The sequence below is a fragment of the Chionomys nivalis genome, chromosome 2, assembly GCF_950005125.1.
Source record: "Chionomys nivalis chromosome 2, mChiNiv1.1, whole genome shotgun sequence".
Taxonomy (NCBI): Eukaryota; Metazoa; Chordata; class Mammalia; order Rodentia; family Cricetidae; genus Chionomys; species Chionomys nivalis.
This window is the reverse complement of record NC_080087.1, coordinates 7,046,162-7,070,126: the sequence shown is the minus strand read 5'-3', so window position 1 is coordinate 7,070,126 and position 23,965 is coordinate 7,046,162. Positions and strand designations below refer to the sequence as shown.

The 23,965-nt window shown below is 47.2% G+C and overlaps 1 protein-coding gene across 10 annotated transcripts in view; it reads right to left on the bottom strand.

Annotated features, from left to right (window-relative positions):
• Positions 1-23,965, bottom strand: part of Pde10a (phosphodiesterase 10A) — a 437,195-nt gene that overhangs the window by 5,641 nt on the left and 407,589 nt on the right. For all 10 annotated transcript variants that reach the window (XR_009055987.1, XM_057754784.1, XM_057754804.1 and 7 more), the window contains 8 exons: positions 22,034-22,176; positions 20,720-20,803; positions 18,168-18,318; positions 15,234-15,389; positions 13,028-13,200; positions 8,147-8,258; positions 5,047-5,127; positions 2,711-2,799 (listed from right to left, as the gene is read on the bottom strand). Coding sequence is in view for 9 of the 10 variants with exons in the window: in XM_057754784.1 (XP_057610767.1) it covers positions 2,711-2,799; positions 5,047-5,127; positions 8,147-8,258; positions 13,028-13,200; positions 15,234-15,389; positions 18,168-18,318; positions 20,720-20,803; positions 22,034-22,176 (989 nt within the window). In the remaining variant the exon portion in view is untranslated. The remainder of the gene's footprint in view (positions 1-2,710; positions 2,800-5,046; positions 5,128-8,146; positions 8,259-13,027; positions 13,201-15,233; positions 15,390-18,167; positions 18,319-20,719; positions 20,804-22,033; positions 22,177-23,965) is intronic.

The window sequence follows — 23,965 nt, the reverse complement described above, 5'->3', positions numbered from 1 at the left end:
AGACCTCGGGAGGCAAGTTATCCTCTCCCCAGTGCCTTTAGTCTGACGGCCTCTCTTGTGTGAAACATCTCAAATTCAACAGCATGGGCTTCCAAACATCCTGCTGCAGAAGCTCTCTGCTCTGGTGACCTCGTATGGGAGCCCCGTTCTACTGTCCTCAACAGGTACAACGCAGGCACATGGCCTCGCAACCCTGCAAAGGCGACAGCTTGCTGCGTGAGCCCGCAGTGTGAGCCCGTCCCGTGAGCCCACAATGTCAGCTCGCCCTGTGAGCTCGCCCTGTGAGCCTGGTGGGATCCTTTACACCCCACCCTGTCTCGGCTTTGTTTTGCACGAAGTCAATGTCAGAAGGGAGTTTTATCAGTGGCAAGCACAAAACTTATACACAACACTACTAAAAACTCCCCTAACTTCCTTTTATTAGCAAGCATGATAAAATACCTTGGGGTGTATTGGAGGGGAGGGGGCTAGAATCCTAAAACACAATGTAAGCCAGGTGTCTACACTATAACATTGAGTATCATTTTCCTAGATCTTCGGGACTGTCTGACATATTGGGAAAAGACATATGCTAAATTTGGTAATTTCCTTAATCTTCATGTGAACAAAATATTTAAATACTGAGGTAGCCTTTAAAAAATGATGTGGGTTAGCCAAAGCCACTACAGTCAGTCCTGTGCTCGAAGGTTAGACAGCTATGTACCCTGCCCACTCCTGAATATTTACCACAAAACATGGTGGCCCAGAAAGGAAAAGGGGCTTTCAATTTAGGGTCAAGTATAGGTGATGTGGCATTCCCCTGTGTATGCTGTGACTATGCTTTATTTGCATTTGTTAATAAAAAAAATTCACTTTGGTCTATAGCAGGGCAGAATATAGCCAGGCTGGAAGAGATATAGAGAGAGAGTAGGCAGAGCCAGGCAGATGCCATGTAGCTGCCGAAAGAGAAGAATGCCAGAACCTTACATGTAGGCCACAGCCTCATGGTGATATACAGATTAATAGATATGGATAAATTTAAGATATAATAGCTAGCTAGGAATATGTTTGAGCCATTGGCCAAACAGTGTTGTAATTAATATAGTTTCTGTGTGATTATTCGGGTCTGGGAGGCCAGGAAACCAATACACAGTCTCCATCTATATACAGTCCTGGATGCAGATGAGTTGCTATCCCTACTTCCCTCTGATGTGAGCGCTTCTTCAAGTTGATCCCTCTAGGGGCAAGTCATAGCCCCGGGAGGAGCCATCCCCGTAAGCCTCTGTGGATCAAATCCCCGTGAACTCCCAATGATTCAGGCCACTGAAGTGCAAAGAGATGGGCCACATGCAGAACTATCCAGGACTGGATGGAAGAAATGCTGTCTCTCAGATAGGAAAACAAATGATTTAAAGTGACCTTCCTTGGTGGCTTTATTGATTTGGTGTTTTAAAGATGCTTCCACAGCAGAGGCTAGAGTGCACCATGTTTGGGTTTTATCTAACACCTTCTGGCTAATAGCATGCCCTCTTCTTTCCCTGGTGTCCATCCCAGCTGCCCAGCATGGGCAAACCTGAGCAGTGAGAAAGCTTGGACACCACTCACCTTTTGTTTGTCCAAGAGGGGCTTCTCTTAAAAAAAAAAGTTAGAGCCCAGTGGTGGTGGCACACACCTTTAATCCCAGCACTTGGGAGGCAGAGGCAGGAGGATCTCTGTGAGTTTGAGGCCAGCCTGCTCTACAGAGCTAGTTCCAGGACAGCTAGGGCTACATAGAGAAACCCTGTCTCAGAAAACCAACCAAACAAAAAAAGTTGGAATCTTTAAAAATATCAGTGTTCTTATCTGAGCTGAAACCTAGGGAAAGGTAAGGCGGAGCGACTCTGCCACTAGGACAGGTAACAGATAGGAGGGCACAGCACACCTGAAAGGAAGGGCACTCACTCACCCAAGCCTTCTCCTCCCCCACTCACAGTTCCTGCTGTGACTGAGGATGAGCCCCTTTCCTGACAGCCACCCGAGGAGACAGCGCGGGACCTTCCTCTGCAGGCTGACAGTGGCTCCCACTCTGTCTGGGAGGAATGAATGTGTTGCTCTCCCTACACACCGTGTAGAGGTCACTGTAGGAGACACCCGGCGACTGTGAGATTTGTGACTGGCATGTCTGAGTGTCTGCGGGCCACACAGGGTGTCGGAGGCTGCAGGGTGCTGCCTGGTAGGGATCTGGGAGTCAAGGTCCCATCACATAGACCACAGACAGGACATTCACAGGTCGAGAAGGGAGCTGCTTACAGAAAAAGGGGTTCACTGCCTTCAGGGAGACTCCTCATGCCTGGCTCACACAGAGCACAGGTAAGCACCCTACCCCGAGGGGTCCTCTGCACACAGCCCCTTTAGCTCAGCAGCACAGCTGTTCTTTGACTTGCCTTGGTCCATGGCATGGGCTGCCCATACCATCTTTCCTGTCTGAGCGAAACAATAGACTGCCTTAGCGTTAGCTAATGTCTGAAATTCAACGCTGATAAAAAGGAAAGCAGGGGGAGTTCTCAACCCTGATGAAGCCAGTCAACTGGGCTCACCCAGGACCCTGAACAGGGCAAGGGGCTAGCACAACAAGGACGCAAGCTGCAAATCAGAAAACTCACTATAAACTCAATACCACATACCCACAGGCCGATGGAGTGAGAAACCTCACGCAGAGTTCAGGATGGCTTTGATGGAATGCGGTGCTTACCTGCAGGCTTTCAGCAGCGGCTCCGTGGGCGGGAGGATCTGCGTCAGCGTGGTGTAGCAGGGGATGGCCACGGCATTGTAGAACCCAAGCTGCCGCAGAGAGAGGTCAGGGAAACAAAGCAAGGTCACTGTTAGGATGTGGATGCCCTCACTTTTCTGTCCCTGAAGTCTAAGATGAAGTCAGTGGTTCTGCTGTATGCTGTGTACTGTTTGTATGTCTGTTCTGTGTGTGTGCTGTGTGTGTACTGTGTGTATGTGCTGCGTGTGTACTGTTTGTGTGTCTGTTCTGTGTGTGTGCATGCTGTGTGTGTGCATGCTGTGTGTGTACTGTTTGTGTGTCTGTTCTGTGTGTGTGCATGCTGTGTGTGTGCATGCTGTGTGTGTGCAGTGCTGTGTGTGTACTGTTTGTGTGTCTGTTCTGTGTCTGTGCTGTGTGTGTGCTGTATGCTGTATATGTGCATGATGTGTGTGTACTGTGTGTATGTGCTGTGTGTGGCGCCTTGCTATGTGTTTGCTGTTTGTGTGTTTGTGCTGCGTGTGTGCTATGTGTGCTGTTTGTGTGTCTGTGCTGTTTGTGTGTATGTGCTGTGTATGTCTTGTGTGCTGTATGTGCTGTTGTGTGTCTGTGCTGTGTGTGTACTGTGTGTGTGTTGTTGTGTGTCTGTGCTGTGTGTGTACTGTGTGTGCTGTTGTGTGTCTGTGCTGTGTGTGTACTGTGTGTGTGCGCTGTTTGTGTGTCTGTGCTGTGTGTGTACTGTTTGTGTGTCTGTGCTGTGTGTGTACTGTGTGTGGCGCCTTGCTGTGTGTGTGCTGTGTGCTGTATGTGTGCATGCTGTGTGTGCTGTGTGTGGTGCCTCTGCTGTGTGTGTGCGGTGCTGTGTACTATGTCCTGTGTGTTGTTCCTGCTGTGTGCTGTGCCCTGTGTCTGATCAGTGCTATCTGCTGTATCTCCTAGGCCCTGAGCAGACCAGTGCTGAGTGATTGACAGTGCATTCAGATAAATGCCAAGAATACCTGCACACATTCCTAACACAGAGCATCCATTTACACCCAGGGGAGTCAGAACTTTAGTGAGTTAAACAAGTCAGGTTTGAATCCAAGGCCTGTTAAGGTCCTGTGTTAATATGATGCTGCCCTCTGGACATTACAAAGTCGGGAGCCCATAGTCCTTCACCTGCCCAGTTCTCTTCCAGCTTGGCATGCAAGGGCAGCTGATGCCATTTCTGGTTTTCTTTCTTTAGCCTTGTGCCATCCCTACACTCCTTGCTGGTGCTCAGAGATGCTCTCCTAGCTCAGCATTTCCCCTCTCTCTAACAGTGAGACATCACCATCTACTAACCGATGCTACCCCAGGCTACCTAGTGAAGGGCAGAGGCGGATCACTGTGGGGCTGCCCTCCACTGATGAGCCCCACTTCATGACTGACCAATGAGATGGCACAGTGGGCACCACCGACTCCCTAGGTTAGCCCAGCAGCTTCTTGAGAAACACAACTCCAGACGCATCCGAGAGCAGAACAACAGGAGGTCTACGTGGTTTGATTTCACTATCTCCTGCTGTAATGCTCACAGTCTCCACGCATGAGCAATGCTTATATGTTTCCACTTTTGAAACGGGTTTGAAACAGCATCTCATCTGCAGTTCAGGTGGGCCTGGCACTCATGAAGCTCCTGCCACGGGCTCCTGGGGCTGGGGCTGCAGGGACGAACCACCACCATGGGCTTATTTTTTAACTACATAGCTTGTGCAGGTATTTTCTTATTCTAAAACTGAGCAAGGAGTCACTGGGCTAGAATATCCAAGTAAAAGATTGTATACTGGAGAAAAGAGTACTTCCCTGTTGTGATAAAACAGCTTCACAGTGATCAGTTTGGAATTCAGAATAACTAGAAAAAATTTGTGGGTTTCAGAGATATTTAAAACTCACTCATGCTACAAAAGGAGTTACTCTTGGCAAAGATCAACCTATTTTAAAACGAACTATTTTTCTGATTGAGAGTCCTAAAACACAACCTCTTTGGGGAAGGAATCTGTTACAACTGTTTAGAAAGACTGTGTTAGGTCCCTTCCTTAGTGACAAGATGTATTTCAAATAATTTAATAGCCAAATGTAAAACGGTGGAATAAAAGCAGTAGAGGGAAGAGAGGAAGGAGTCGACACCCCAGAGTGTGCGGGACCCCCACAGGTTCACACAAACACGGGGACGAGACAGAACACACTAACAGTGAGCTCTGGGTTTGAGACCCATCGACAGAGGGTTCAAAACCACCAAGTTCCATAGATAGATGATGGACAGAGAGACAGACAACCACACAGACGGCTCTTTGTCTTCATACCTGTCCTTGCGGGACTTCATCTCGCTTGTCTCTGTCCATCATGGGAATGGGCTGAATTCCCAGCTTCTTCATTTCATCTCCCTGCAGTAGACAGAAGGAGGTGACCCGTAGTTTTCAAATAGTCATACAAAATTTAGGTGTTAATAAAAACTTCCTTTAAAATGTCTCCTGCCCCAAGAGACATGGTGTCAAAGCAATGGCCATCTCTGTGTCCCTGTACTGTGCTGAGATTCTTCTCTGCCAAATTACTAGACATCCGAACATCTCGCGAATGGCAGGAGGGGTGATGGGTGTACAAAGGCATCATGGTTTCCCTTGCTTCTTTCTCAAATGGTTCTTTCTTTGTGTGAAATGAGTGAAATCAGGCTTTCATGGTGTTGATGGAGGAATGATAAGCAGTTTGCCAAAAGGGTCAGTGGGGATCCAGGACAACAGACACACAGCCTGGTACCACATTCCTGAGGTAGGTGGTTGCTGTAGGGGACTTCCCGCACACCAAGCTTGGGGATGAGCATTTGTGTAATTCCACTTAGTCCTCTAGAAGCACTACAAGATACACACAGCGTCCTTACAGTTCCTACAGTCACCAGACACAGCATCCTTACAGCTCCTACAGTCACCAGACACAGCATCCTTACAGCTCCGACAGTCACCAGACACAGCGTCCTTACAGTTCCTACAGTCACCAGACACAGCGTCCTTATGGCTCCTACAGTCACCAGACACAGCGTCCTTACAGTTCCTACAGTCACCAGACACAGTGTCCTTACAGTTCCTACAGTCACCAGACACAGCATCCTTACAGCTCCTACAGTCACCAGACACAGCATCCTTACAGCTCCTACAGTCACCAGACACAGCGTCCTTACAGTTCCTACAGTCACCAGACACAGCGTCCTTACGGCTCCTACAGTCACCAGACACAGCGTCCTTACGGCTCCTACAGTCACCAGACACAGCGTCCTTACGGCTCCTACAGTCACCAGACCAGCGTCCTTATGGCTCCTACAGTCACCAGACCAGCGTCCTTATGGCTCCTACAGACACCAGACACAGCATCCTTATGGCTCCTACAGACACCAGACACAGCGTCCTTACGGCTCCTACAGACACCAGACACAGCATCCTTATGGCTCCTACGTCACCAGACACAGCATCCTTATGGCTCCTACGTCACCAGACACAGTATTCTTATGGCTCCTACAGTCACCAGACACAGTGTCCTTACGGCTCCTACAGTCACTAGACACAGCGTCCTTACGGCTCCTACGTCACTAGACACAGCATCCTTACAGCTCCTACAGACACTAGTTTCTGTTCCCTTGAAGCCTGTTGAAGTCTTCTTAATGATGCACATGGAGTCATTTAAATCAACTTTTTTTTCTTCAGAAATCATACCTAGAACCTGTTAGTTAGTCATGAGTGGCTAGACCCCTCACTCTATGCCCTAAAACTTGTCCTGTAGCACCCAGGTCCCCCAAAACACCAGTTCTTCAGCTCCCCGCTTTGCATGCAGAAACTGGTGGTCTCATCGCTTTCGTCTCTAACCAAAGGAGGGAAAACTACCAAGTTCCTGCTCAGGAAGCTGTCAGGAGTCTCAGAAGGGAACACGTTTCCAGATAAGTGACTTCAATGCGTGCTTAGAGCCAGATTAATGTTGAAAAGGAAACCCAGTGACAGACACCTAAGGAGGGCTTCAAAGACTGTGAGGGGCAGAGGCAGGCTATGGCAGGGGGTACAGGGGTGGGGGTGGAGATCTGAAGCCAGGCTAGTGGAAAATTTGACATGGGGTGCTAATGCCCAGAGCTATGCTAAGGGCCAAGCAAGGGTACTCTGGGACTGTATGACCCAAGACTGCACTCTTCATGGCTGCTCTGAAAGGCACAGGTGAGGAATGTGTTGGGGTGAGGGGTAGAGGAGGAAGCAACAGCAGCAGCAAGGTAGGGAGGAGAAAAGACACTGGACTTCAGGGGGTTAAATCAAATGCCAGGGCCTGGAGACCACTCGAGGCTCCTTCCAGTGTAGACAGGTCCTAGAGACTGCCATGGGCTAGGTAATCCACGAGGAGTGTGCAGCGAAGAGCCTACGTGTCTGCCACATCTTCATTCACGGCTTAGAACACAAATGTCGTCCGTAAAGGATGATCTGCATGGTGTGTAAAACTGAGCGGAGCAGTAGCCCAGTTTCAGGACATGCTGTAGGTCACAGGAACAACCACAACCACACAACCACACAACTGAGCTGACTGGCAAGGAAGGATTGGGCCAGGGGATCTCACTTTCATTAACTAAGCTTGACAGGTTCTGTTACACAGTAAAACAAAGTGAGTGTGTGTGTGTGTATGTGTGTGGGGGGGAGGGGTCTGGAGCAGCGGTTCTCAACCTCCCTAATGTTGCAAGCCTTTTAGTACAGTTGCTCCATGTTGTGGTGACACCCCCAACCACAAAATTAACTTTGTTACTACTTCATAACTGTAATTTTGCTACCGTTACGAATCATAACAAAATGTTTGTGTTTTCCGATGGTCTTAGACAACCACTGTGGAAGGGTGGTTTCATCTCAAAGGGGTTGAGACCCACGGGTTGAGAACCACTGCTCTAGAGGCTGTCTACTCTGTAGAAGGCAGAATCTGAGCTGGCCTGGGAACACAATGACACTGTCTTATGCTAGGGTCAAACAAGGATGACACTCTGCAGTTCCTCACGGACAGCAGTTGCAGCCCAGGACTTCGGAGCCCTCGATACCTACTGCACATTAAAGCAGTATCCAGTAGTACATTTCCCAGTGAGCACAGGTCGGCTGTCGAGAAAAGGAAGTTGCTGCAGCAACGCTCACTGAGCATGCTCTCACTCACTCTTCCAGTGGGGATCGGGGGATCTGCCCTTAGTTGGGTAGGCTGGAATAGAGTTCTCAGCACACAATGATACTTGCTGAATTTGTCATGCTGTATGACTGACCATGGGTTTCCAAGGCAACTCTGAGCATGACCAATCAGGTCTTAGGCAGACTGACTGGCCACTGTGCTTCATTTATTCGTTCGTTCATTCATTTATTCCATTTCTTGGTAATGTCTAAGTTAATATAAGAATCAAAGACATACCTCAGCCCAGAATTCTGCGTATATATCATTTGCTGTCAATTTTGTAACTGGCCATAGTTTCGTCACAGAACAAAGATCGCAGGCAGTCATCATCAACCCGATTACACGGTCTCTAAAAGATAATATAAAACTGGTGAGTGCGGTATTTGCGCTTTGCCTGGAGACCTATGGGGGTGGGGGTGGCGTGAAGGCATCATCAGGAGTAAGGCTTGCCAGTGCGACACTTCTCAACGACAGAAAAAGCATTAAGAAGCAGAACCACGTAGTTTAGCAGGTAGGACGGCAATACGGACTTAAAGGGCAAAGTAGCTTTGGCTGTGACATCGGGTTGTACAGGAGCATGTTCTGAGCTCCTGGTGCCTCGGTATCCCTGCTGGAGCAAACACAGCAGGCAGCAGTTACCTTCCAGGTTGTCTAGCCTTCCTCAGAGCTATGGGCCAAGCTTTCACTTCACAGACCTCCGCAAGTGTACTGTTACCTGAACAGAAAACCTGCCCCATACTTTCACCCTCCATCCACCGAGTCTGAGACGTACAGAAATGCTCAACTTCTTCAAGGGAGAAGTCACATGACCAGGTCTGAAGAGGACTTGATGCATGCAGAGTGGGGTGGACCATGTTCCTCCAAGGCTATGCTATTTAGCAAGAACCTGTTCAGACTCAGACTCTGACAAAGAAAGGGGTTTTCCGTTTAGCTTCCTGGCCTCTGTGGCGATACACTACGTGTCTGACTTGTGATTTGTACACAAGTACAGCTAAATCTTTTCTCTTAAAGAAAAATAGTAATTGCTTAAAAGTTCAAAGAAACATATTGCCGGCGACTTTACTGGGTTTTCTCTGGTGATACTTAGTCTTGTGAAATGAAGTAGGGAATTATAATATCCTGTCCTTAACTGGAGAAAATTACATAATTTATAAAGATCCTCCATCACCTGACATGCAGAACTGTGTCAGAGGTGAGACACACTGACACTTTCCGCTCACATGTATTCAGTGAGGTCTGAGGGACACAGGGCTACCAGCGGATTTCTCCACTGGGGACACAGCCTGGACCGGTGGACACGGTTGGTCGCAGAGATGCTCACGCCGTTCTCACTACAGTTTCCTGAACGCCACATCATACGGTGCTGTTTGCCACCAGCCCACTTCCTGTCTTATTCACCGACCTCCACAATCTGGCTTTTTAAAGGGGACATCCCGAGGGCTTTTTTCATCTGCTACTGGTCAGGGCAGATAACTGAGAGATGCTCAGCAGTCATGTATGGTCACCCGGCATCCCAAGTAGATGCCACTTCAAGACCCAAGTAGTTTAAAGTGACCAGAGAAATCTACAATTCTCTGGCTCCATTAATTTTTAGAAAAAGAAGAGCGTTTTTGAATTTGGGCTTCTAAAGAATTAATTTACCAGATAGATGGAGAACATGAAAACTAGCCTTATAATAATTCTTTCTCATATCGGAACTCTGTAAAAAGTGGTGTTAATAGCACTGGGCTTTGCAAATGTGTAGACCCTTTCCTACAGAAAACATCCTCACACTTAGAACTGTCAACATTATTGAGACAACACAATGCAAAGTCGTTATTTTATTGCTCATGAGGAAGTGCGTAGCCTGGAAATTTGACATGTATCCGTATTAAGTATAATTACTGCTTTTATTCACAATTATAAATCAGTTAGGCGGTCATGGTCACTCAGAAATGCCAGAATGGATGCTTTATTCTGTTCATGAATGTAATTAGACCTCAACCCTGAAAGGGTTCCTGCCAGCAGCTGCGCCCTGTGGGGTTCCTGCAGGAAGCATTCCTGGTATAATCTCAGGGTTACCAGTCTGTCGCTACAGACCTCAGAGGGAAAGCAGAAAGCAACTCAGACAACAATGTGCCCATGGTCCCCTAGTAACTTCAAACACTTTGGCTCCATTCATTTAATCTACAGTTCTGGATCCTGCGTAATAAGATAAACTCTGCTCTCATAGAAACTTGTAGTTGGGAAAGGCAAATAACCCATACATTTTATCAAAACATGACACTGTGCTTTCCTTTCAGGTAAACAATTAAATGTAATACTAAAATGTCAATAATTCGGAAGGTCTACAGCAGATTACAGTCTGCTTCTGAAACACTCACAGGAAGGGGTGCAAGCTGGTGATGTCATGTGACTCGTTTCATAAGATGAAAGCCAATACAGATGGACTGCAGGGGAGCTGGACAGTTGGCAGAAATGCTTCAGGAGACCTCCCAGGTTACAACACTCTTAACATAGTCAACTCAGTGGGGAAACTGAACGAGCCATTAAGTGACACTGATTTAATGCATCAAGAGGAAATACAAATATAATTCTATTAATACAAGAATTCAGAGCTAAATATAAAAATTGAGCTATAAAATGCACAAACATTTATGAAGTGTTTGCATGGCTGTGGGGTTTGATAAGAGCAAGGAACAGATGTGTCTTCTTGATCTGAGGATTTTTCGCTCTTCACAGAGAATCTAGGGCTAGAGTGTCACTAATAGAGGGTTTGCCTAGCATGTGTGAGGCCTTGGGTTCCACCCTCAGACACACACACACACACACACACACACACACGCGCGCGCCAGACAATGATTTGTTAGGAGTAAACGCTCAGCAGAACAAGCAAGCATTGTGAACAGACAGCACAGCAGGGCACGCGGAGGTCAGCGAGTGTGAGATGCTTCCGGGCAGCAGACAAGAGTACATGGAGCAGGTCTCACCCTCCTGTGAGAAGACGGGGGAATTCCTAGCTCGTCTGTTTTAAAGCTTAATGTCTGTATATTTCTAGCACTATATGCCACATATACTTAATTTTTTTATTTCATGTCTATCAGTGTCTTGTCTGCATGTGTATCTGTGCACCACGTGCCATAGAGGCCAGAAGAAGACAATGGAAAAGTGGTTTTGAGCTGTCATGTAGGTGCTGGGAACAAAACCCAGGTCCCCTGTAAGAGCAGTCAGTGCTCTTAACCACTGAGCCATCTCTCCACGCTATGCTATATAATGTCAAGGGTCCACAGGCATAGGAAATATCACATGAGCAAAGTTTATTGTATCACTCTTTATAACGAAAAAGTCTAGAAACTATCACCATCAATCTGGAGAAGGTTTCTAAACCTTTACAACTATTTATGTTAGATTGTGTTATAGGATATTTTTAAAAAACAATGGCTCTGCAATGTTTGTCAATTTTAATATTTGCAAATTTTAATTCGCAATATTTAGGTTGGAAACAACCTAAATGCTCCTGCACCGAAGACTGGATAAAGAAGATGTGGTATATTTATACAATGGAATACTACACAACGGGGGAAAAGATAACAATATCTTGAAATTTGTGGGCAAATGGATGGATCTAGAAAACATCATATTGAGTGAGGTAACCCATACCCAGAAAGACAAATATAATATGTGCTCATTCATTAGTGGCTTTTAGACATAAAGCAAAGAAAACCAGCCTACAAAGCACAATCCTAGAGAACCTAGACAACAAAGAGGACCCTAAGAGAGACATACATGGATCTAATCTACATGGGAAGTAGAAAAAGACAAGACCTCCTGAGTAAATTGAGAGCATGGGGACCGTGGGAGACAGTAGAAGGGGAGGGAGGGTGGAAGGAAGCAGAGTGGAGAAAAACATACAGCTCGATAAAAACAATTTAAAAAAAAAAGGACCGGCTCTGGCATAGGCACATTTTGAGGAGAAGGCACATGGCTACATACACGCCGCAGGCACACTGTGCACACCTCTGGAGAAACAATGGAGTGATGCCAGAGCAAGCTCGTGACATCCGGGTATAAAAGTGAGACTGTCACTCTCTTTCCTGTTCGGGTTTCTTCACTCGGAAGCTTGTTGAGACAAACAAGTTTTACCTTTAAAACTGTCAACCAACACAAACCAGTCGCAGCTGATGTGTGCCACCAACACAGAGGCCCATATGCATTAAGCATGAAAAATAGACTTTCAATTTGATGTTTAAATTTTCTATAATGACACATTAATTATTATGACTATTTGGTTAATAAATAACTGAATATATCCAAGAAAAAAGTAGAAGAATGGGTTTCTGAAAACAAGCATTCTTCAGGAGGGTCGAATATCCCTTTGAAGGTGCCATAAAGAGAATGTAAACAAACTCCTCTTCCTGCACAAGAGCCACACACACTGTGGGCCGAGGCGACTTGAAGCACACTGCCCTTGTGAACTTCAGGGAGGCAGAGCGGGAGGAATGAGAGGCACCTTGGAGCTTTATCAACAATGACTCATGTCGTCCTGGAGAGGCCTTGCTGTGTGTGAAAGAAAGATGGCCTCCCGCATTGTTCCTCTAAAAGATAGATACCTTGTATACATTTCAGGCTCGCAGAATGTGGGCATGCCCTGGTGTGAGGTGGAGCTTGCACAGCTGCTGTTGAGCTGAGGCACACACATCGTTATAAAGACATCCTTCACTCCTGCGAGCCGGGCTCCAGTTCTACCCATTTGCTAAGAGCCCCAAAGGCAGAGACCACCCTCTAGAAAGAAATCTAAGACCAGGTCTGGAAGGATCCCAGAAGTGACAGGGACGGAACCAGTAAGTAGCTGTCCTTGCACCTTAGGATAAAGATGGCCTCACGGAGGAGAGGCTGACTGGATACACATAATCACAACATGGAATCTGAGGCAGATGAGTGGCTCACACCATACTGGGCCTGAAGCTGAGCCCACTCTGCAAACCATCCCCTGGAAAAACAGTAGACCTACCACCAAAATGCACTTCAGTAGAGGCATGCCTTCCGTGTGTTCTCCGCTGAACACACACGTGCTCGCACACCAAATTACAGTTCTTGGCTCACACATCAGGCTCATAGCCTCGGCCAAGCTGTCCTTACCGATGCGACTGGTTGTGGAGGTTCAGCGACCCCGTCTGGTACATCTCCTCCAACTGCTTCCTGTTCCCAAAGTACAGGGCGAGGTCAGTGGCGATGATGGCTTTGCGGATGATCTCCAGCACCTGCTCGTACTCGCTGGAGCTTAGGGTGGAGAAGATGTTGTGCCCTTCCAGCTACAGAGAGACCAGAGGAAAACCACCACTAGCAGCACACCTAGCCTCAAGGCATCTTTCCCTAACTGGAAACAGTACGGACAACAGTGCCAAATGTCACCCCAATGACAAGTTTGGGGAAACAAAGGGACTGTTTCGTTGTCATGATAGAGCAATTGCTTATGTGGATGATTTTATCTATAGGATACCACTTGGTCCCACAAAACACAAGTGGCTTTACTATGCCTTATTTCCGTGTGTTTTTATAGTGATGGACATAGGAAATATAAGGTACTGAAGTTACCAGCAGCTTTTTCTTTCGGACCTGTGAATACTACTAATTTTATACCATATTGAAAGTCACGCTTAGACAACCATCTATACACTCAACCACTTCAGGTCACACTCTAACTAGCAACCCACTTTCCTGGAGCTCACAAGAAGCAGACACGTTAGGCATAGTCGCTGAATGTGCAGGAGTACCCAATTGAAAGAGAAAACCTCAAGAGGCAAAAAAGAAACCCAAGAGGTGTGAACACTGAGGAACTCAGCAGTAACTAAAAAGGGTATAAGGCTGTGCCTCCGTACTATGTGGGGGTATCATGACATGACATTACCATGGTGTAGGGAAGGAATGCCTACACCAAGCCAAAAAAACAGGACACCCTGGCTGCAGCCAAGAGTATAAATTGGGATTGCACATGGGTAGTAGACACTGTGGCTCTACTGTAGGCAGAAGCCATCTACAAAAGACTTGGGCGCCAAATGGAAACCAGGAAATTAGAAAAGGGTCATGGGTGGGGGCATGTATTCATAGATGGTGGGAGAGCAGGCTGCGGATTAAACCAAAGTCGGGTGCTGGGGTGCAAAGTCTTAGGCATGGAGGAGCACAAGGGTATGGAAGAAGTCAAGGGCTAGCCCAAAGCAAAGTGTGATGGTTTGAATGAATGGTCCCCACAGGCTCCCAGGGAGTGGCACTATTAGGAGGTGTGATGTTATTGGAGTAAGTGTGGCCTTGTTGGAGGAAGTGTACCACGGGGGTGGACTCTAGGGTTTCAGAAGCCCAAGCCTGTCCCAGTGTCTTTCTCTCTCCTGCTGCCTGTCTCCTGAATCCATATGTAAAACTCTCAGCTGCCTCTCCAGCACCATGTTGGCCACACACCACCATGTCCCCTGCCATGATGATAACGGACTGACCCTCTGAAACTGTCAGCCAGTGCCAATTGGATGCTTTCCTTTATAAGAATTGCTGTGGTTGCCAGGCAGTGGTGGCGCATGCCTTTAATCCCAGCCTGGTGCCCAGTGACAAACTCTGAGACATAGGTGTATTGTCAACAGACTTAGCAAGTGAAGAATTGACATGCTTTTCTTAGGGTGACTTGTATAGCAACCTGGTTAGACATCTGCAAGTCTGACCTTGTTCATAGCTGTAAAGGTTTAAACTTATGATCTGTTGACAAAAGGCTTTTCATCTAGTTTAAATTGCTTTGAGGTCAAATTGTGTGCAGTTAGTCTGAGCAAAAAAACAACAAAGCAGGCTTTTCCGTGTCCACAGTCCTCATGGGACAAAGTATGAAGCATGTCCCAGAACATATTCTATCCACCAAAAATTATATAGCTAAGTGAAAAGTCATCTTCCTGACCATCCGCGGATATATGTGCCCATAAGGTCTCACATACACATCGCGTGAGATGACACACTACAGGGCAGGAGTTGGGGAGACACCAAGCTGCTCTAGCAAGAGTGAGCAGCAGTTTCCAGAGTCTATGATCCTACAGGCCTTGCCTGGGCAGGATTAGCCTCCATCAGACTCAACCTTCTGGTGGGCTGACATCTGAATTTATCAATTGTCATATGCTATATATTTCTATGGCCTCCGACAGAGGATACCACACACTGGCTATGGGATATAGAGACACCAATCTTGGATGCTACATCCTAAAAAACTACTTGCAATTGGGTTAAAGATAAGACAGCACAGTAGACTGCAGCTGCCGCCTGCACAGCGCATTGCGTAGACCACCCCCGCCAGCACCGCAGCTTGGCACCTTACCTGCAGGATGGACACTGTCTGGGAGAAGTGGTGCTGCTCCATGGTGGAAGTGGAGTACAGTGCTGCCAGGGGGTGGTCGAATTTCTGAAGGTAGCTATTACTGAAGCCCCTGTGGTCCAGGTCATGACACAGGCATGCGATTAGCAGGCCTTTGCGCTTGAAGAGACAACAGAATGTGGACATGTTTAAAACATGGCAAGGGGACACCTGGGAGACTCCCAGGTTACATTCACATTATATTCATTTCTGCCACTGATACATACAAATTCATAGGAATCTTTGGAATCACACACTTTTGGGGGATCCTGTTCTTTGTTTTTCTGCATGTGAACTTGACAAGTCAAATGCGTTTTCCTCTTGAACTCTGGAGAAGGGGCAGGAGCTATCAAATGCACTAAAGCCTCACTGGCAAGCTCAGTCCTGCACGGGGCAGGCAGCTTGGGTTCTCCTTGTTCTAATAAGGCCATTGCCATTCTCAGCCAATACACACCACATGCAAACACAGGACAAATGAAAACAGCACACTGTACTGGAATGAGAAAAATGCTATGAAACCAAAGGGAGGTAAACTTATACTGAAGAGAGCAGCCTGGGCCAGACCCAGCAAGAGCCAGACAGCAACAGAGCCCTGTGAGAAGAAGGGAGGAGGCAAGATGGGGCTTAAGATCATGGTCGAAGAGCACGCCTGAGTCGGGTCAGGAGCACGCTGGAGACCTAGGGCAGGGCACAGGGTCCTCACACAGTGTCATATTCTAAATGACAAGGAGCAGAATGAGGGGACTCCGGGATTGCCATCTCTGCATCTAACTGGTAGCTTTAGAAAACTGTTTGCAATAATCAAGGGAAGGCAGAGGAGGGTGAGAGCAGGATAGTGACAGAAGTGTTAAAAGTGTCAGCAGAGTCTGGATGCGGTTTTCAGGCATCCCGGGAGTGGGGAATCCTGCAGGTGGCGCAGGTGAGTAGACCGTCACGATCCAGGCCAAGGATGACAGCGGTGACCGGAGAGTCAAAATTGGGAAGGCTGCTGTCTGAGTCTCAAACTGGCCTTGGATGGAGAAAGGAAATGGCGAAATTCTCCAAAACTCGGTGAGAACAGAGGAGGCAGGAGTCTGGGCAATTCTGAACTCCAGCTCCAAGGAAAGGGTGGAAAGAGGTTCCCAAAGCCAGGTGAGGGAGCGGCAGTCACCGTGACCCTAGGACAGCTGCGCCACTGTGAAAGGAGTTAAATGGGGAAAGCTGAAAGTCTCCGCAAATAGAATGCAAATTTCAGTAGGATAGAAACTTAGTCAACGAACAGAAAGCATGCTTCATTTGAGTCTTTCAAATATATTAAAGTCAACAATATCTTGTTAAGTTTTGCTAAAACTAAAGATTATTTTAGGCAACAAAAGAGCAACAACTATGACTAGTTTATTGCTTTTCGTGCCTGTGTGTGAGACAACAGCAGATGTGCAAGGGGGACACACACATTTGTGTGTCTATGTAAAGGCTAGGGGAGGACATTGGATGCCCTGCTGATGTGGGATTCCCCTCTGTTTGCTGCAAATATGTTTTATTACCATTGGTTAATAAAGAAATTCCTTTGGCCTATGGCAGGGCAAGATGGGAAATCCAAGCAGAGATAGCGGATGAAAAAAGGCAAAGTCAGGGAGATACCATGTAGCCTCCCAAGAACCAAGAGGCAACAAACCATGAGCTTCATGGTAAAATAACACAAATGGGCTAATTTAAGATGTAAGAGTTAGTTAATAGGAAGCTGAGCTAACAGGCCAACCAGTGTTGTAATTAATACAGATCATGTGTGATTATTCGGGCCTGGGCGGCCAGAAAAGCAAAGCCGAGTCTCTGTTTACACCCTGATCTATTACTTCTTGCTTTATTTCTTAATGATGGGGTCTCTCACCCGACCTGGACCTAGGCTGGTGGCCAGGAAACCCTAGCAATCCTCCTGTCTCTGCCTCCCACAGTGCTGGGTTAAACTGTGCATGGCCATGCCCACAGCTTGTGTGGGACCTCAGGCTTCCACAGCCGACTTTCACCTCCTGAGCCACCCTCCCAGCCCTGCTTTTTGCTGTTTGAGGTGGTACTTTATTCCACTTCTGGAATCCACCTTCCACGGTTTCTGGTTCAACTATGACTTTGGTCTGACAGGGTGGCAAGGGCATAGGATGGATCTGTGTTTGAATGTGACCATGTGTTATAGGTGGTGGTGTTGTCCTTTATAGTCAGAAGTGTGGCACTGCTTTGCAGGAAGCAAAGAGGCCTGGGTCTGTGGTGTCACTGACACCACCAGGCTGGGAGCCCAAAGGGATGTGCTCAAAGTCTGGTTGTCTAGTGGGGTCAGTGTCACTGGTACCTGGGCACTAATTCTTGTCACTCAGCACTTGGCTGGGAGTGTGCTATGGTCACTGAATGGGTGATATTTGTGATTCTGGAATTGTGAAGCCTGGGAAGCTGGTTGTGTACCTCAAAGCCTGTTTCCTTAGGCTGGAGGAGACCGGATATCACTAATGTCTTAACTACGCCACGTGCTTGGTGTTCTTAAATCATCCAGGTAAGTCTATGTTAGCCAGGGCATATGAGCAACAAGAAAAATTCACTCTAGCTGGGTGGTAGTGGTGCATGCCTTTAATCCCAACACTGGTCTACAAACTGAGTTCCAGGACAGCCAGGAATACACAGAAAAACCCTGTCTCAAAAAACAAAACAAAAACAAAAAAAAGAAATATTCACTCAGTTAAATACATGCAGGACCTGTCAGCTTTAATAAAGAAGAAAGGACACATACACACACACTTCACAGTTAAATTTCTAGATCAACATTTACAATCAAGTGTAATATGTGTCTGGGTGCTGATGCTAAGTTCATGCCATAAACTCCCTTGGACGTAGGCATCACATCACTGACGTTTTCTGATGGATGTGCACACCCACCTCGAGGTCTGTGAAGAGGCCGTAGTTGTTCTGAAGTATGGCATACATGCAGTGTGCCACCGTGACTGCATGCTTCCAGTTGTGGTAAGGAACCCGCCGGTAGTTCTTTTTCACAGACATGATAAAACGACACAATTTTTCAAGTTCAAAGCTGTGTGGAGAAGAGACTGTCATGACTATGACGAGACCAGCATAGCGCAACACATCCAGGAGAGCATCTGGCTGATGTGTGCACTAGCTGCTCCCTCACACACCTGTGGGATCCTTCACACACCTGTGGGATTGCTCACACACCTGTGGGATTGCTCACACACCTGTGGGATTGCTCAAACACCCGTGGACTCACTCACACGCCTGTGGGATCCCTCACACATCTGTGGGATTCTCATAAACCTGTAGGCTCCCTCTCACACCTGTGAACTCCTTCACACACCTGTGGGCTCCCTCACACACCTGTGGACTCCCTCACACACCTGTGGGCTCCCTCACACACCTGTGGGCTCCCTCACACAGCTGTGGGCTCCCTCTCACACGTGTGGGCTCCCTCACACACCTGTGGGATCCCTCACACACCTGTGAGCTCCCTCTCACATTTGTGGACTCCTTCACACACCTGTGGGATCCCTCACACACCTGTGGGATCTCTCACATACTTGTGGGATCCTTCAAACACCTGTAGGCTCTCCCATACATCTGTGGATTACCTCACACATTCATGAACTCCCTTACATGCCTGTAGACTCTCCTGCATATCTGTAAATCTCCTCACATACCTGTGGATCCCCTCACACACTTGTAGAATCCCTCACTCACCTTAGAATCCTCCACACACATCTCACACACCTTAGAATCCTCCACACACCTCTGAACTCCTTCACACACCAATGGGCTTCCCCACACTTCTGTAGATTCCCTCACACACCTATAGGCCCCCTCATATACCTATGGGCCCCCTCATACACATGTAGGCCCCCTCACACACCTGTAGGCCCCCTCACACACCTGTAGGCCCCCTCATACACCTATGGGCCCCCTCATACACCTGTAGGCCTCCTCACACACCTGTAGGCTCCCTCACACACCTATGGGCTCCCTCACACACCTGTAGATCACCCCAGACACCTGTAGGCCCCCTCACACACCTGTGGGCCCCCTCACACACCTGTGGACCCCCTCTCACACCTGTGGACCCCCTCACACACCTGTGGGCCCCCTCACACACCTGTGGACCCCCTCACACACCTGTGGACCCCCTCTCATACCTATGGGTTCCCTCCTGGCTGTAGTCTCTTCCACTCCTTGTTCCTTCTAAGGCCAGAAAGCAGCAGAAGAACCAAGCCCAACTCTGATAGGCCCATTCTGCTAGTCAGCTTGCCGTCTACCCTGCTTACTCTCTATGAGCTCCTTGTGTTTACAAGCATTGCCTGTGCTCCAGAGGGCTCAGACATCCACGTACAGCATCCTCCTGGCCTCTAAGAGGCACACTCAGACCCACAAATGCCAGCACATATTACAAAACTCTGCACCTGACTAGGCTTTCAGGGTGAATACAGGGCATTAAGGTATGCTCATGTTACAAGCGGAAAATAGCCACACCCAAATCTCTTCACACAGTACATGAAAGAGGAGGACACTCATGTTATTGTATACCCAGTCTCTGGATTATTATTTTTTCTTAATTGAGACCCAACAACTCTCAAAATATATCTCAGGCAGATTAAAAGACAAAGAGTTCATAAAGCTTGGAGTATGCTCAGCTTGTGTGTCCCTCATTAAATCTTTCACCGTCCCTGAAGGGAAAGGTCCAGCTTCTAATGACTTCCAGCCACGCCCTCAACTGTCTATGCAACAACTGGAGCTGCCAGTCCTGAAGCTGCTACTAATAAAAGCAGAGAAGACCCATAGCTGAAGAAGACGGACAGTGTCATTCCAGAGAAACTAAAGGTCTCTGCACACAGGATAGCGCAAACCTCAACATACGGAAAACAAGCGAATGCAATCCTTGCACTTTGGACCTGTGTGAGTAAGAGGTAAACCATCACACACAAAGTCACGGAACTACGCTGGACAGGGCAGATGGAGGGGGCTAACAGCCTGTGGTCTCTGTCACAGTCCCTGAGAGACGTCTCCTTTATGCCTCACCTAACAGATACATGTGGACCTCAAAGAGGATGCTACAGGCAGGTGGTATTCCAACGCACTGCTTTAAGTGGAGATCCTGCCTCTCCCACTGCACAGCCTAAATGACACTAAATGCCACTTGGAATGTGTGACAGTGAGAAGACATGCTAGCATTACATCTAGGTTACCTGTGTCCAGGACAAAGCCTAGACAGCTGTCTGCTATGGCTACAGACAAAGAGGCCAGGAAGTTGACAGTCCCTGGAGCATTTGGAAAAGCTGCATATTTGTACAATAAGCTCAGTCGATTTGTATTTGAATGTCTATTAAAATGTCATAGTTTCCCGTCACTATACAAAGAACCTGGTTAGGTACAGGAGGGCTAAGTAGGTCACCCCCACGTTCGAAAGGATTTGCATAGGTCGCGCATACCAGGATGTCCCGCAAGACTGGTGGATCATGTAGACAAAGATCCCAGGCCACATGCTCTCGAAAGGACCGATGTCAAAGTGGAATCTGAAACGGGAGGAGGGAGGAGAGTAGCAGATCATCAGGTGTAATCGAGATGAACACGGCAGGCATGGAAATCAATATACCCTCTCATCCGCCCCAGTGTTCAAAGGACATGGTGATCTGCCCCCGCCTCTGCCGTCCCTGCCATACCTGACAGGTTCCTACGGGACCCTACAGAGTCTTCTGTTAAAACAGCGGACACAGGTGCCACCAGGGTAACTGACCCTAATATATACATAGCACACCATCCAGGGGACACAGGTGCCACCAGGGTAACTGACCCTAATATATACATAGCACACCGTCCAGGGGACACAGGTGCCACCAGGGTAACTGACCCTAATATATACATAGCACACCGTCCAGGGGACACAGGTGCCACCAGGGTAACTGACCCTAATATATACATAGCATACCGTCCAGGGGACACAGGTGCCACCAGGGTAACTGACCCTAATATATACATAGCACACCGTCCAGGGGACACAGGTGCCACCAGGGTAACTGACCCTAATATATACATAGCATACCGTCCAGGGGACACAGGTGTCACCAGGGCAATTGATATATGTGTGTGTATGTGTGTGTGTGTATGTGTATAATATATATCATCCAAAGGACCTTATCAGTAACAGCCTTCCATCTAAGCTGAAACATGAATTCAATACCTGTAACCACTGGTCACCACACAAGAACTGTGTTCTTGTTTACTAATGTAATCACTAACCCCCAACCAGGGTAAGCGGTGTGGCAAAGGCATATGCTTCCAATCATAAGGTGAACGCCAGTTTAGGGACAGGGTGGCTGCCACAGGCACACAAGCACCACAAGGCCCTGCTTCTCTAGACTTAAAGTGTGTTAGCCACACACTGGAGAACAAACGTGCAAAGATGAAACAAATTATTACTAAATTCCTTCATATGCCATTTGGAATATATGACAGAGTAAGAAGAAATGTCAGCATTTAGGTTACTGGTTTCAAATTTAGCTCTGTGACAAGGACTCACTGTACACCCCTGGCTGGCCTGGAGCTCTGAACCTGCTGCCTCCGCCTCCCAAGCACTGGTGTTGCAGGCTTGGGCCACTACACAGGGTTTCACTTTCAGAGCTGTTACTTAAGGCAAGCAGAAGGAGCACCGTGTTAAACCACACAGGACAATCCCACGGTAACCGTGGTTCTGACTCCGCCATCGGCTTGGTTTTAGTTCAGTGGAAACAGCATGAGAAGCTCACAGCTCGATCTCTCTGCAGATGCGTGGAGGCAGGTTGAATTGCATGAGGCCTTGCCACTCCTCTGAGGTACAGATGCTGTGGTAGGACAGCTTCTCCATGGTAACCCTGTAGATGCACTCTGAGTGGCGGATCCTGTGGTACATCTGCAAGGCAAGAGGGGTGTGAGTGAGGGACTGGGTCTTGGCATCGGGAGATTCTCTGAGGCTCACAGTTGAGACACACTGGAGCTGTGTACACACACAACCTTGAAGGGACAGCACTTGTCTGAGTTACATCTTCCTTAACAAATACCTTCTCACCGCACATCACCATCTATCTTTTCTATAATGTCCTCTATTACATTTTTATGTTAGTAATAAAAGAGTTAAAAATCAAATGTGCGTGTATTATCGTAAACAAATGACTAAGATCTATGCCCCTTCTATACCTGTTAAAACAAACACGTTGATAGTTACATGTCACCCAGAATACCCAAACTGGCTTTTTTGAGAGGACTGTATTTCTTTCCCTGATTTAACTGCATTTTTTTTTCTTTTCTTAAGTGAATTTGGGGTTTTGCCAACATTGGGAGCAATGAATCCAAACCTGTAACATGTTTTTATGATGCACAATATTATGCCTGTGGGGTAGACACATGAACGGGGAACTACACTAATGGACAATTGAGGGCTTGGCACATAGGTGGTTCTGAGTGCTTGCCTCCAGCATGTGCCGGTGACTCTTCTTGAGAGAGAGGTGGGGAGGGGACTTGAACATAAAGCAAGAGCAGCTTCCTGTCCTGTTGCATTAGTAAGACCATGTGTACTTATATGTGTGCAAATATAGTTTTACAAATATTTATACACCAATATAAAATATTGTGAGATAAAATTTAAAAAGCAATGGAGCCAGTAAAAAGGACAATGTTTACATGTGTGAATTTGTAACTCTGTGAGAATATGTGGAGAAGCGAACCCTTTACAAAAGTTACTGTGTGTGATTAATAGCTTTCCAATACATCACACTTGGGTGGAAAACGAGTATAGGGCAGCTTGCTTTCTATACTCGAGGTTATGTTCATCATCTAGGTGGTGTGGGATTCCCCTGTGTATGCTGTGAATATCATTGGTGAATAAAGAAACTGCCTTGACCTGTTGCTAGGGAAGAACTTATGTAGGTGGGAAAGACTAAACTGAATGCTGGGAGGAAGGAGATGGAGTGAAGAGAAGCCATGGAGCTGTTGCCAGAGACAGACGTGCTGAAACCTTGCTGGTAGGCCACGAGCCTCGTGGTAAAATATAAAATAATGGAGATGGGTTAATTTAAGATGTAAGAGTTAGCTAGCAATATGCTTAAATAATTGGCCAAGCAGTGCTTTAATTAATACAGTTTCTGTGTGGTTATTTTGGGAGTCTGGGCAACCAGGAAATGGACGTGCGGCCTCCTTACTACATCTAGGTAATGATATGAATGGTGATGAGAGGCATCAAGGATCAGTATGTCTTTTATATCATGATTTAAAACTACTTGGCACAGTTCTTAGCAATCTCTGCTGGACCACACAGCTCTGGAGACTGTGGGATGTGACCCCATATGGGGTCAAGTAATTGAGTGTAGCTGTAACACACAATATGCTGTTATAAAACACAGCAGTGGAAAATTCCATTATGATTCGAATGCCTCTGAATCTGAGGTGCTTCTTAATGAATTTCCCTGGGAAGCATCACACAACCTCACTGGAGTCTTGGCTCCCAACACAACAAGAACATACTTTGCTCTGTGTGTGATGGCACATCTGCTCTCATAGAAACACGATATATTAATGATGGGAAGAAAAGACAATGTTTGAGGCATTGCGGTATGTCACTACCACATTAGCATATTATAGATTGTGTTGTATAAAGACCGCTGCTGTGTGAGTGGCTGACAAGTTTCATTTTTAAAAAAATTATT